Genomic DNA, 12,993 nt, shown 5'->3' with positions numbered 1-12,993 from the left:
TGGCCAGAGGGGAAGGAGGGACAGCATTAGTGCAAGACCTTCAAGCTCTGGTGCCTGCACCCAAGACCCTCCAGTGATTAGCCTCCTGGTCCGTGCTGGTCTCTCCCAGGGACACAGCTGTACCAGGGCCTAAACCTAACAAGGCCTTGGCACATGGTAAACATGGAATAAAGGTTGAAAAACAATGCCATCTTTGTTTTTTTCAGACCTTTAGGATTATTTTCATTGTGGCAGGCACTTGGGAGGGGGTGTAGCTCCTTGCTGCCTCCTCCCAACAGAGTTATCGAGGAAAGTCTTATCTAACTCTTAGTATTTTGTCAGTAGGAAAACCCTGGACTCTGGTCCCCTCGGAGACTCCAAGCAGCCCACTTACTCTGTTTCTCTCCATCACTAAGTGAAGGTTGTAATACCAGCCCCACTGGGAGAATCAAATGAATCACAGGAGAGCATAGTGATTAAAAGTGCAGCCAAGGAGCTCAAGCCCTTGTTCCACAGCTTACTAGCTGTGTGGCTTTAGGCAAGTGGCTTACTGTCTCTGAACTTCAGCTCCCTCCTCTGTAAAATAGGGCCAGTAATAACACCCACCCACACGAGGGTTCTGTAAGGACTGAAGTAGTCAGTACATGAAAAGCCTTTAGAACTGTGTCTGTCATGAAAGAAATACTTCATAAACAGGTGAAAATCAGGGCAGCTTGAACTGAGAAGGGACTTTAGAGACTGGCCAGGCCAGCCTTCCAGGCCGGGCAGCAGTCTCCCACCTCGTGCAGGGCAGATGGCCTCCAGATGGGTTTGCACACCTCCAGTAACAGAGAGCTCAGTGCAGCCTGGGGAGGAAACCAAAGGAGACGCCACAGCTTCTGAGCATCAGAGCCAAACACAGCCAGGCCAGGGGCCTCGCCTCGCTTGCTCACTCACCCTTGCTCACTTGGGGCAGTTGGAAATCCTATCTGGGGATTCTGTTTTCCTCTGGAGATGAGGAACATCTTGAGGGCAAAACTATGACTAAAGTCTGCCTGGCACACAGTAGGCTCTTAAGTGTACAGAGGCCAGCAATTGCGGTCCAGTTTGGAAAGTTTTAATTTTTGTGTGGACAAGGTGTCTTAGGACTGCAGGGGACATGTGTGCTCTCCCATTTCCTCCTCCTTCACAACTGCCACCTCCTCCATGAAGTCCTCCTGGGCACCCCCTACCCCCTCCACCCCAAGTAATTTGTTTCTTCCCTTACCTCCCTCTTTGCTCTGTACACACTTCTACCAGTGAGGTGGGCTGGAGCAGTGAGCAGGAGCCATCCTCAGAGTCGCTTCCCCTGGACACATTTCTTAGTTGTGTGGTCTTGGGCAAATTTTATTTTAACCTCCCTGTGCCTCAATGTCCTTATCTGTAAAATGGAAGTGATCATAGTACCTACCTTATGGGATTGCAGTGAGGATTAAATTGATGTGTAGATTAAAATCATCCTGGACAGTGTCTGGTGTTGATTAATGGCTCTGAACTGTTATTTGATGCTTAACTGTGCTGATTATTCCTCTCCCACCAATACATGGGCCCCTCAAAGGCGAGGTCTTTCACTTCTGCATCCTTCTGCTGAGGCCAGTGCCTGGTGCAGAACAGGCACTCAGCAAAATGTGAAGGGGTGGATGGATGCGTGGACGGATGAGTAAATGGACCGACGGATGAATGGATGGACGGATGGATGGATAGATGGATGGACAGGCGGACAGATGACTGGATCAGAGTAAGAGCTGAAATGCGCTGTCTCCAGGGCCCTCGCCTGCAGACTCAGCTGTGGGCGCCTGGCCCAAAGGCTGCAAAGCCCGGGGCTGCCCACGGGAGATGCCAACAGGGCCTCGTGTCCTCTGCTCTTCCTTTCACCCGCTTATTCGTAGGTCCCGCCCAGGACAGGGGAGGAAAAGAGTTGATGAGCAAAGTCCAGCAAGTTCACTGGTGAAAGGAGGTGGAGAATTTTGAAGAAAATGAGATTTCTGAATGTGTTGCGGTTTCATTTCCATCAACCTGGTCCCTGAGGCGCTGACAGTACAGCCTGGGCCCACTGAGTCTGTGCGGAGTGTCGGTGCCTGCCTCTCCCCAGGAGGCTGTGTGGCTTCAGAGCATCTGGGAAACTCTATAATGACCCAAGACCCCCGCCACTTCGTTTCAAGTCACGTATGTGCTCTAGAGCCCAGGAGCCTGAATGGGGAGGGCGTGGGCCTCCTCCCATCCCACCCTGGAGTCCCACCATCCCACTGAGGTCTGTTGGGAGCCTACTGTGTGCCAGGCTTGATGTTAGACACCCACCCTCACAGGAAGCCCAGGAGGAAGGCATTTTACCCCCATCTAATGCTCATTCATCCATCATTCGTGCACTGATACTTATCAAGCACATACTAGGTGTCGGCACTGTGCTGGGCTCAGGGGAGTTAGGGGTGAAGAAGACAAAACAGGAGGCCCTAGGCAGGTAAGAGGCTGTGGGCTGGACCCAGGCCCAGAGGCGGCAAAGCTCCCGAGGCTCTGGGTGTGCAGATCTGGAGCATGGGCTGCACCGTTAGGGACGAGGGGGCAGCAGCCCGGGAGCAGACAGGCAGGCGTGGAGGCAGAGCCAGGTCCATGTTCCAAGGCAGCCTGGCACTCAGCTGCCTCCCGATGCCAAGTCATAAAGAGACTCCCGGAGGCGCAGACCGATGCCTTTCTAATGCTCCCTCCGTGCGTGGAGGCATTAACATGACGTCTATCACCATGGCATCGAGGTGCTTAGACAACCTGCTACCCCCAGGAGCTCGGAAACAGCGTGAAGCAGATTATCTGTGTCTCGCTGTGACATATGCGATCATATATCACTGTGATGGATCAACAGTCAATACCACTGGGGTCCCCGCCACCCCCCAGCCAGTAGGAAACGTCTCGTGTTCATACGTCTTCCTCACCTGGTGGGCGGGCCCTGCTCCTGCTTGCGGTCCTCCTGGCACTCCTGGAGTTGGTGGGAAACCTCATCTGGCTTTCACTGTGTGCAAAGTGGCCAAAGGAAGAGCATTCGGACGGAGGGTGGAACCTGGAACCTGTCCTGCCATCACTGGGGGCCACGTCAAGGGTAGGGTGAGAGGCTCCGGCTTCACACACCTGGGCATTAAATGCCCGCCCCAAGTACCTGCCCCGATCTTAGGCAAGTTGCTTTGTCTCTTGGGGGCATAGTTTGTACAATGGGGATAATAATCTTTATCTAGAGGGTTGAAGGGCACTGATGGAGGAAGGAGGGGACGTGCTCGGCTTGTGTGGAAACCCACCACCTGCCATTCACCGCAGCTCCCTCCACATGCCAGCTGCCTCCTCAACACCACCCCAGACCCCTTCCCTCTGCCGCTGCAGACACACAGGCAGACATCTGTCCCCCACGCCATCCAGCGTTCCCCGGTGCTGGGCTCTGGAGTGCCAGGGCTGAACAGCTCCCAGTCTGCTGGCGAAAGAGGCCCAGTTGGCAAATAATTACCCTTTTACGTTGGTGCCTGTGGAAGTGAGGACAGGGGCTGTGGTCCGAGCCAGATGGGGAAGCAATTCATGTGTCTCCTGGTGGGGGAGGGGATGAATGCAAATTTAGGGAAGCTGCAGGGAGGAAAGACATTTGAGGTGGGCCTGAGAGGAGGCATTCGCTGGGCCTCTGCCGGGGTCCCTCGGTGGCCGTCGCTGGGCTGAGACGGGTGGCTGGCTTTTGGGCACCACGTAAAGCTGGGAGCCTGTGGCTCCTGCCCTCACCCCGACTGCCTGCCCCTCCCCATTCTCCCAACCACTTCCGCCCCCACCCAAAACCCTGCTCTCTGAGGAGCACGTTCATCAAGAGGCTCCTGGGTCTCTCAGAGGGGAAGTTTTTGTGAATGTGGTTTTTTTTTTTTTTAAAGTTTCAGATGTGAGCAGCTAAACCAGCCCTGGGGTTACCCGTGGGAATCCTGGGGCCCCTCTGTCACCAGGGCTTCTGGACGGGCTGCCAGCTGGACAGGGGCCGAGGAGGGGAGATACCCCACCGGGTTCTTCTCCTGGACCAGTGTGAACCCCGATCCCTCACCTGGCGCCCACCAGCCCGGGGCTGTTCCCACTGCTTGCGCGGAAAGTCCGGAGTTACTGAGGGGATGAGGCAGCCAAGGGAGGCCTTGAGGAAGCAGAAGGGCGGCCAGGGAGGAGCTTGGTGGGGAGGCGAAGGGGAACTGTGGCTGCCAGCAGGCTGTCCCCTCCTGTGAGCTGAAGAGGAAGGAGGGACACTGACCGGAGGCCAGGATGGAGAGCTGGCCTCCATGGTGGTGTGCCCCGCCGGGCCCCCACTTGGCCCCCCGACTCCTGGGCTTGTTCCTGCTCCCCTGGGCCCTGCAGCTCGCAGGTACGCGGTCTCCCTTCTTCTCGCGTGCTCTCTGGCTCACACACATCAGAGCCACTTTCATCCGCCGGGCGGCTAATTCCCGGGACCTGTCTCTGGTGATTTGCTGGTTGCGTTTGAACATTGCAGACTTCACAGGGGAAGCCTTCAGGGACCAGGAGATGTTTAGCTAATGCCTTGCCAAGATGGCTTTTGAAGAGGCGGGGGCAGTGTTCCTCCCTCGCGGCTGGAACAGCCTCCCTCCCAGCACAGCCTGACCTCCTGGCCCTTCAACAAGGTGGGTGGGCGTTGCTGCAGGAGGCATTGGGTTGGAGGCATTGGGTTAGATGCGGGATCACTGAGCAGGGACAGCTCTCCCCCAAGGCATCTTATGGCCAAGCAAGCGGTGTTGTGGCCCATGTTAGCCAGGGGACAGGAGGGAGGCCAGCCGCTGGCCATGGGGGCACTGGGCTGGGGGCAAGAACTGCCAGAGAGGGTGACCTCCCACTTCCTGAAATACAACCAGAGGCCACAGCTTTACTTTCTGGGGGCCAATGCTGCACCCCTTCCCTGGTCCCTATTCCCTCTCAGAAGCTGGCTGACCTGGATCTAAGCCAGGCCCTGGGATTGGTGGCCTTGGGGTGAGTTCATCTAGGCCAGAGAACCCCGAGAAGTGCCCCTCACCAGGGCTGCCCACCCTGAAGTCCCTGAGTCTCAGCCTCACCTGGGCAGTGCCAACCGTCTTGTGATCCCAGAATCCCCCCACCTGCGGTGCAGGCTGGGTGCCTTCCTTCTTCTTCCAGGAGCTGTCCCCCAACCTCTGCCTCCCCTTTATACCATGAACAGTAACAGCTATTCTTATTATCATGAATTAGCCTCTATGAGCACGTAAGCTGGCTTCACACACGCTCAGCCTCCTCCAGGCACCCTTGGGAATCCGTCCCCACTAGCACCACTTAAGAACAGGAAATTGAGGCCCAGAGAGGCCATGTAGCTTGCTCAAGGCCTACAGGGTGAGTAGAGGTCAAGTTCAGACCCGAGTGAGCCTGAACCTCGAGCCAGGACCCTTGATACCCGGGACTCTTCTCATCTTTCTTTGTAAAGAACATCCTTCACAGAAAAATCTATACCCTTAGTGAGGCAAGACCTGGCTGTGTGGTACCTGCCGCAGGCCTCAGGGGCCAGACCCCTTTCCATATCATCTCCTTTAATATTGCGCACCTTGCATTCCCCCTCCTGCCCCACTAGAGATAAGGATGCAAAGACGGCCTGAGGAAACGCACTTTGATGGTGACAATGCTTTGGAACTCTTACTCATTTTTAGCTTAATTTCCCCCTAGTTCCCATCATTTCTTTTCATGTGGTCCCTCTTCCCCAAAAGGGACCTGGCTCATCCCGGTAACTGAGAGGAAGAGACTTTGCGGGCTGCACTTTTGTAACTGTCTTAATTGCAAACAAACAACAGATTTTTTCCCCCCAGTATTGCAACAAACACTATACAAAAGAGAAATTCTGCTCTTTCACAAGAGGTGGAAACACCTTGCGGTCTCCTAGAACCTCTTGGATCAGCAGACAGCACCCCATTATTCCTAGTCCCTCCTCTGTGGGTGCCATGCCCCTCCCCACCCTCTTATCTCTGAGCTTTGAGGCTTTGGTAGAAGGAATCCTGCCTCTCCCACGTCCCCCGACCTCCCCTGACCTCACCCATCAGCCTAGTGCAACCAGCTCCATCGACCGCCAGCACCAAGACCCAGCTTGCAGCCCTCAACCATGTCCACAGGCGTCCTGGGGAGCATCCTCACTGAAGCCGGGGCTCAATGCATGATGCCAGGTTGTGTGCAGGCCACGAGCATTCAGCCTGAGTTTGAATCTGAGCTCTGTGACTCACCCTGGGCCTCTGGGCAGGTTCTTAATGTTGCTGTGCCTCAACGGCCTCATGTGTTAAATGGATGTGATCGTAGTGCCCGCCTGGTAACACATCCTGAGACTGAGTGGCTAGGGCACGTGGTTAGGACTCAGGGAATGTCAGCCACCTGCCAGCCTAGCAGAGCCAACGGAAGTGCAAGATTCAGTTGGCTGGCTCAACATCTTGGGGATCCCACAGGCTCTGTGGGGTCACTCTGACCTTTCCAGGGGTCTCCGGCCCACTCTGGGATCTAATCTCAGGACTTTTCTTGCTCCCAACCATCCTCTCCCTACTCTCCTCTGGTCTCTTGAGCCCTCAAAGGGTCTGGCGGCCACCTATGTTCTCATGGGCAACGGCTCTCCCCCAGAAGTGAATCTTCTGAGCTTGAGGCTCTGCTTTCCCAGGAGCAGCTGCGCACCTGCTCTAGCCCTGTTTCCACCAGGCCTCAGTCACCTCCATAGGCTTTGGGGCCACACAGACTATGTTCAAGTCCTGCCTTTGTCTATTGACTGCTGTGTGACCTCAGGCAAGTTACTTAACCTTTCTGAACCTTGATGTCCTTAACAAATGTCAGTCTCCTTTCCCTTCCTGGCCTTTTCAGAACTCTGGGCTATATTTATTTCTCAAATATCCATTGAAGTGGACCAGTTCTAGGCACTGGTGGGGAACTGGTGGTGAACAAGCCACAGCCCCTACTCTCAGCCTGGTGGAAACTGTGAGACTCACCCACAGAACACAACCCAAGGCAAGAGTTCCCCATGCAGGTTTGCCTCCCCTCCCCCGTTTGCTTTGGACCCAGGTGTCACCACTCCCTTTGTTGTCCAAAAGATGTTCAGGAGCCTGCTGCCTCCCCTCCTGCAGCTCCAGGCCTCTGTCAGGACTGGCCTCTGCTTTTCATCTTTGTCTAATCCCAATAAAGAGCTTTCGAGGCAGGCGGAGGAGAAGCACCTCTCTGCTGGAGGTGGGCAGGGGGAGTATTGGAGGGGGAGGGGGGGCGGAGGCGGAGCAGGTGGGTGGGTGGCAGGCACTGCATGAATAAAGGCTGGGAGGCCAGAAGGCAGAGCCGGGGGCGGGAATGGTGAGAGGTTCAGTTTGACTGGAGAGGAGCGTCTCTTAGCAGAGCTGTGGGAGACCATTCGCACTGGGATATAATTCCCCGTGAATTATAAATGCCTTCAGGTAGGGGTTGAGATGCCATCCCAATAGGTCCCATTGTCATTGCTTTCTCTTTTTAAATTGTGAAATATAATACATGCACAGAGAAGTGCAATAAATATTATAAAACAAAGGCCTGTGTGTCTACCTCTAGGCAAGAAAGAGAGCATTCGTGTGCCCCAAAGCCCCTGGTCCCCACCCCAAGACTGTCCCTCTCCCCTCAGAGGCACCACCATTCCTCAATTTAAGGCAATGGCTTCATGGTACTTCCTTATACTTTTATCCTTAATTTGCATCCCTAAACAATATAGATTAGTCTGGCTTATTTTTGGACTTTGTGTAATCAGAATGACACTGTGCATGTTCTTTGTGACCTGCTTCTTTCACTCAACATTATGTTCTTGAAAATATATCCTGTTGACAGTGTGGTTGAAGTTTGTTTATTTCCATTGCTGAGGAGCAGGTGTTGCAAACCCTGGCCCATGAGGTTAATCCAGCCCACTGCCTTTTTGTACGTCCTGCGAGTTATTAATGGTTTTTATATTTTTTTAATGGTTGGCAAAAAATCAGAAAAAGAATACATATTTCACGGCATGTGAAAATTATACAATAAAGTCAGCCCTCCGTATCCGCCGGATCTTCATCTGCAGATTCAGTCAACCGTGGATCGGAAATATTTGGAAAAAAGTTTTTTTCAGAAAATTCCAAAACGCAAAACTTGAATTTGCAGTGCACGAGGAAACCCTGTACACAGTATTTACAGCAACTCACATTGCACTCACATTGTGTTAGGTATTGTAAGTAATCTAGAGATGATTGGAAGTGCAGTTGACCCTTGGACAACGTGACTTTAAACTGGCAGGTACGTTCACACGTGGATATTTTTCAATAGTAACTACTACAGTGCTACACGGTTGGTTGAATCAGAGGATGTGGAACCGTGGATACCAAGGGCCTGACTGTAAAGTTATACTTGGATTTTCGACTGTGCGGGGGGTCGGTGCGCCTAACCACCTCATTGTTCAAGGTCAACTGTACATAGGAATCCTATGCCATTGTATATAAAGGACTTGAGCATCTGTGGATTTTGGTATCTGTGATGGATCCTGGAACCAATCCCCCGTGGATACCAAGTGATGACTATATTCACATTTCCACGTCCATAAATAAAGTTTTATTGGAACAGAGCCATGCGTATCCATTCATAGCTCATCGATGACTGCTTTTGCCCCACAACAGCAGAGTTGAGTAGCTGTGATGCAGACCATATGGCTCGCAAAGCGTAAAATATTTACTATCCGGCCCTTTACAGAACACTTTTGTCAACCCCTGCTGTGGAGTGTCCTGTTGAATGAATGTACTGCCTTCTATTTAGTTATGATTGACGTTCCAGGTGTTCCCGTCTATGGCTGTGAACACGCACGTGTGGTCTCAGGCACACGTGTGTTTGGTGCCTCGAGGGGATATGTTCCCATTAAGGCTGCTGCTCTCCGTGCCATCTGCCCCCCTGTGTGGACAGTGAGCTGCTAGAGGGCAGAACATGTGTGGACTTACTTGGCTTCAAATCCTTGACTCCCAGCACAGTGCCTGGTACCCAGGGGGTGCCTGGGAAATACGAACAATAGCAGGATGAATTCCACTCCTGGCCAGACAACCCCAGGAGTTCTGAGCAGGGTGGAGACGTGATGCCCCCAGGAGAGGTGCCTGGGGTCCAGGGTGTGGTCCTGGTGTGAGGTGTGGCTGGGTGAGCCTCCTGCCCTCCCTGAGCCTTGGGCTCCTCTCCGCCCAGGTGGAGCAGCAGGACTGCCGTGAGGGAGGGAGTGGACAGGAGCGCTGGGTAAACATGAGCCCGGAAGCAGGATCTGACCCTCACCTGCTTCCTTGCTTGTTGTGGGTCTAGCTGGGGCCTCAGGATAGGGGGAGTGCAGGTGTCAGGCACTGGGGTGGGGCCAAAGCCAGAGGAAGGGAAGAGGGTGATTAGGTGAGCCTCCAGGTGGAGGGAGAGGAAGTCGGTGTGAAATTGGCAGGTGGAGCGCCTGGCTTCCTGGCAAGGACAGTTTGACCTGCCTGGGTTTGAGTCCTAGAAGACTTTGGCCAAGTGACCTGACCACTCTGAGCCCCACTTCTCTGTCACAGTGATCAGTACCATCCTATGTAAGCCTCTTGCCAGTGGCAACAGGAGGACACATCCAGGACCACCGAAGGCCCCAGCGCATGTCAACTGGGACCTCTCAGGGAGGCACTGTGGGCCTTGCCCATGGGGACAGGCTGCCTGGAGGAGGTGGTGGGCCTGGTGGGTATCTGCTCCCACCCCCCGACTCCCTCCCCCCACCAAGACTGTGTGGGCTGTGGTGGAGACAGGGTAGGGCCAGAGCTGCAGCCCCTTTGAGGCTCTGGGCCTGGTCCCTGCTTGCCACTGATGGGCCGGTTTGCCGGGGAGGTGGCATCAAATGGGTGCAGCCCAAGCCCAGGCGCAGGGGAGGCCTCCCATCAGGCAGTGCGTCCTCACACAGACTGGGGAGGCTCTCACCACGGTGCTGGTCATGGGCCCAGGGACACATTTCTGAAGGCAAGTTCATACTTGGCAACCCATATCAAAATTTAGAACATGCATACCCTTTATTGGTGGGACTTCCCTTTAACACTAGACTATGAGTTCCTTGGGTTAAGGAGCTTTTTGTTGTATTAACAGTGTATTTCAAGCACATTGTCTGGTGTATAGTAGGTGCTCAATAAATATTTGGAGAATGAAAAAAATTAAAAATTAACATGCAGACCCTTTGAACCAGCAACTCCCCTTCTCAGACCTGTCCTAAGGAGCTGAGGCCCAGGAGACAGCGTGTGTATATAAAATAGCCTCCCCGGGGTGAATGGAGCTCAGCCGCAGACTCACGGCCATCATCTGGTTCTTGCCGCAGAGTATTTAGATAAGGCCCTCTCCCCTCGCCCTGGGCTACCCTTTCCTCCCAGGCTCCTGCTCCCCTCTCCCATACCCCACTTTTGAGCCATGCTGGGTGACTGCCTGGGTAAGTTGTAACTCCTGCTGCTCCCTTTGGCTGGAAGGTGTCCTCTTACTTGCTTCGCTGGTGACTACAACCTCTTAGTCAAAGTTGAACTCTGGTACTTTCTCGATGGTGCCCTTTCTGGTCCATTCTCTCAGCCCATGACAAAGCCAGCCTTGCTCCCCGGGGTGTTCACCTGTGGTTCTGAATGTGCAGGAGCTCAGAGGTGTGGGGCAAGACCAAGCTCACCTGGAGCAGGCGAGAGTACAGACAGCCGAGGAACAAGTACCCAACCTTAAGAGGTGCATTGTGTAAGAATCACCAGAGAGAGAAGGTGTAGGCTGGGAGAGGAAGGTGTCTGCAGGGTCAGGGCCAAGACGAGGAAGAGCAGGAGCCACAGCTTTGCCACCAGGGTCTTCGCTGACCTCCTGGGTGGAAAGCATCAAGGGTTGGGAGGGGAGAGGGCGGGATGGGAGGGAAGGACCAGACTGGCAGATTGGAGGATATGAAAGGGGAAGGAGAGGAGGATGGAGGGTAATTGAGTGATTTTTTGCTCGGAGGGTATAAGATCTTTGGGGAGGTAGGGATTTAAGAGAAGTCAGGATAAAAGTGATCTGGCGAAAGCGTCCACAGGAAGGAGTTAGTATGTTGACAGCCAGGAGTGTTTATTATTGACACAACATTGTAAACTGACTATATTTCAATAAATGAAATTTAAAAAAAGAGGCTGGGGGCCAGAGGGGGTTGGAATCCCACAGAACAAGTCGAGTCACCAATGCAAGGGTTTTAGGCGGCTAAGGAAGACTGGGCCTCTGCAATGTTTCTCTTGTCATCTTCCTAACATGACATGTGATCATGTCACTTCCCAATTTAGGAGCGCACAGAGGCTCCCTACGTTTCCGGGACAAACTTCAACGCCCCCACCTTCCCCAGCCCCCACCCCAAACCCTTTCTTTCAACTCCACTGTTGCTCTGGAGTCTCCCACCTCCATGTCCTGTTTCCAGACTTGTATAAGCTTCTTCCAATAGCTTTCTTGTGCTTAAAGCCCCACCTGCGACCCTCCGCATAATCCTGGCTGCATCCTACTCTTCCTTCAAACTTCATCTTGGGGAAGAAAGATCAAAATGTTCACAGCTGTGACGTCGGGGGCGGGGGGTGGCGGGCAGGGATGCAGAACTACACATAGCTTGACGTCCTTCTTGATCCTTTGCTGTGGTTTCTAGAATTTCTACAGTGAGCATGTTTCACTTTTATAGTGGGGAGTGCGCCCTGAAGAATTATAGATTTAAAAAACAAAGTGCCAGCTCCAAGGATCTCCTCCCCACAAAGCCCCTGCCCTGTCCAGCTGGGCTGGGTCCCCTCCACTGGGTTCCTGTCGTCCAGAGACTTCCCTTTCAGCTTCATCGGTCACCTCCCTTCCTGGGGGGCAGTGGCACTTTCGGGGGGCACACACTCCTTGCTGAAGGGGGCGTCCTGGTGGGGTCTGACCCCCTCACTCCATCTCTCCCACCCCCATTCAGAGACAAGGAGCAGGACCTCACGCCACCTGTTGGCCGTATCACACCTCCACCCCATCCGGACACCCTTCTTTGAAGGTGAGCTGGATGTAAAGGAAGAAACCGCGTCCCTGCTGCCCCAGGCCACACCCTCAAACAAGTTTCAAAGTTTGAGCAACTTGTCTTCCAAAATAGGCTAAAAGGAAGGCGACTACTGTAAAAACACCAGTCAACACTCGTGGAGATTACAGAGTTCTGAGACCAAACACTTGACATTCTGCACCTGGTTAGTTAGTGTCCCCACATGGCCACTGTGCACCCAGGGTCCTAGTCTGGAGGCATGAGAACCGGATGCAGGCAAGGCTGTGGAAATGCTCCACCCCCACCCCACACCCTAGGCAAGCCACATCCGTGAGCATCTTTGTAATTTGGAGGTGTTGAAAGATGTGACAGCCAGTCTGATGGCAGTGTTCCGAGGGCATCAGCACTAAAATCTCCAGAATGCACATGCTCTGTTCAAAGGTTGCCTTCCAACGCTTCACGCTTCTCCCTAATCAGCTGCTTGGCCACGCACCACCCTGTTGTGTTTGATGCCTGTGTCCTGAAGGGCTCACCTGTCTTTCTGTGGCATCCTGGGATTGATGCTCAGGCAAATGGCTGGAGTCCTGTGATAAAACCAGCAGCCCCGCATCTGTGTCTTTTCAGCAGCCCTTCAGAAGGGCCTTGAAAAAAAGGCACACCTCTGAGAGATGCCAGAATTAAATTGGAGGGCAAAACTCCGTGCCTAAAATAAAGACCGTGGGAACTGCTTTCTTCTGTAGCTGGAGAATCAAAGTGTTTTCATTTAAAATCTACCTAAGTTGGAATGGATACCTTTGATCACCACCTCTGGGCTCTCATGCCCTTGGCTCCATGCCATGGAAGGGATTGAGTTCCAGGCTGAGGGGGAAGCTGGGGCCAGGGCCTGGCTGGGGAGTTGATGGTGAGAGAAGCAGTGGGTGGGCCAGGGCGGGTGGAGAGCGTGGGGAGGGAGGGGAGTGATGGGGAGGGTGCCAGATTCTTGGGGGTGAAGGGGATGTCATCGCTGCAGGGAGGGA

The 12,993-nt window shown here is 53.7% G+C and overlaps 1 protein-coding gene across 2 annotated transcripts in view; it reads left to right on the top strand.

The window, feature by feature from the left end:
- The window catches only part of NFAM1 (NFAT activating protein with ITAM motif 1), a 92,295-nt gene that overhangs the window by 51,852 nt on the left and 27,450 nt on the right, over nucleotides 1-12,993 (top strand). Inside the window, exon 1 of one of the 2 annotated variants that reach the window (XM_014567986.2) lies at nucleotides 4,117-4,360. The exons of the other annotated variant lie outside the window; for it this stretch is intronic. Within the exon in view, the coding sequence (XP_014423472.1) occupies nucleotides 4,261-4,360 (100 nt within the window). The 5' untranslated portion in view covers nucleotides 4,117-4,260. Of the gene's footprint in view, nucleotides 1-4,116; nucleotides 4,361-12,993 lie in introns of those variants that run through there. 2 annotated transcript variants of the gene reach the window in all.

Source organism: Camelus ferus, chromosome 12 (assembly GCF_009834535.1).
Source record: "Camelus ferus isolate YT-003-E chromosome 12, BCGSAC_Cfer_1.0, whole genome shotgun sequence".
NCBI lineage: Eukaryota > Metazoa > Chordata > Mammalia > Artiodactyla > Camelidae > Camelus > Camelus ferus.
Note: the sequence above shows the minus strand (reverse complement) of the source record. Positions and strands in the feature narration are given on the sequence as shown.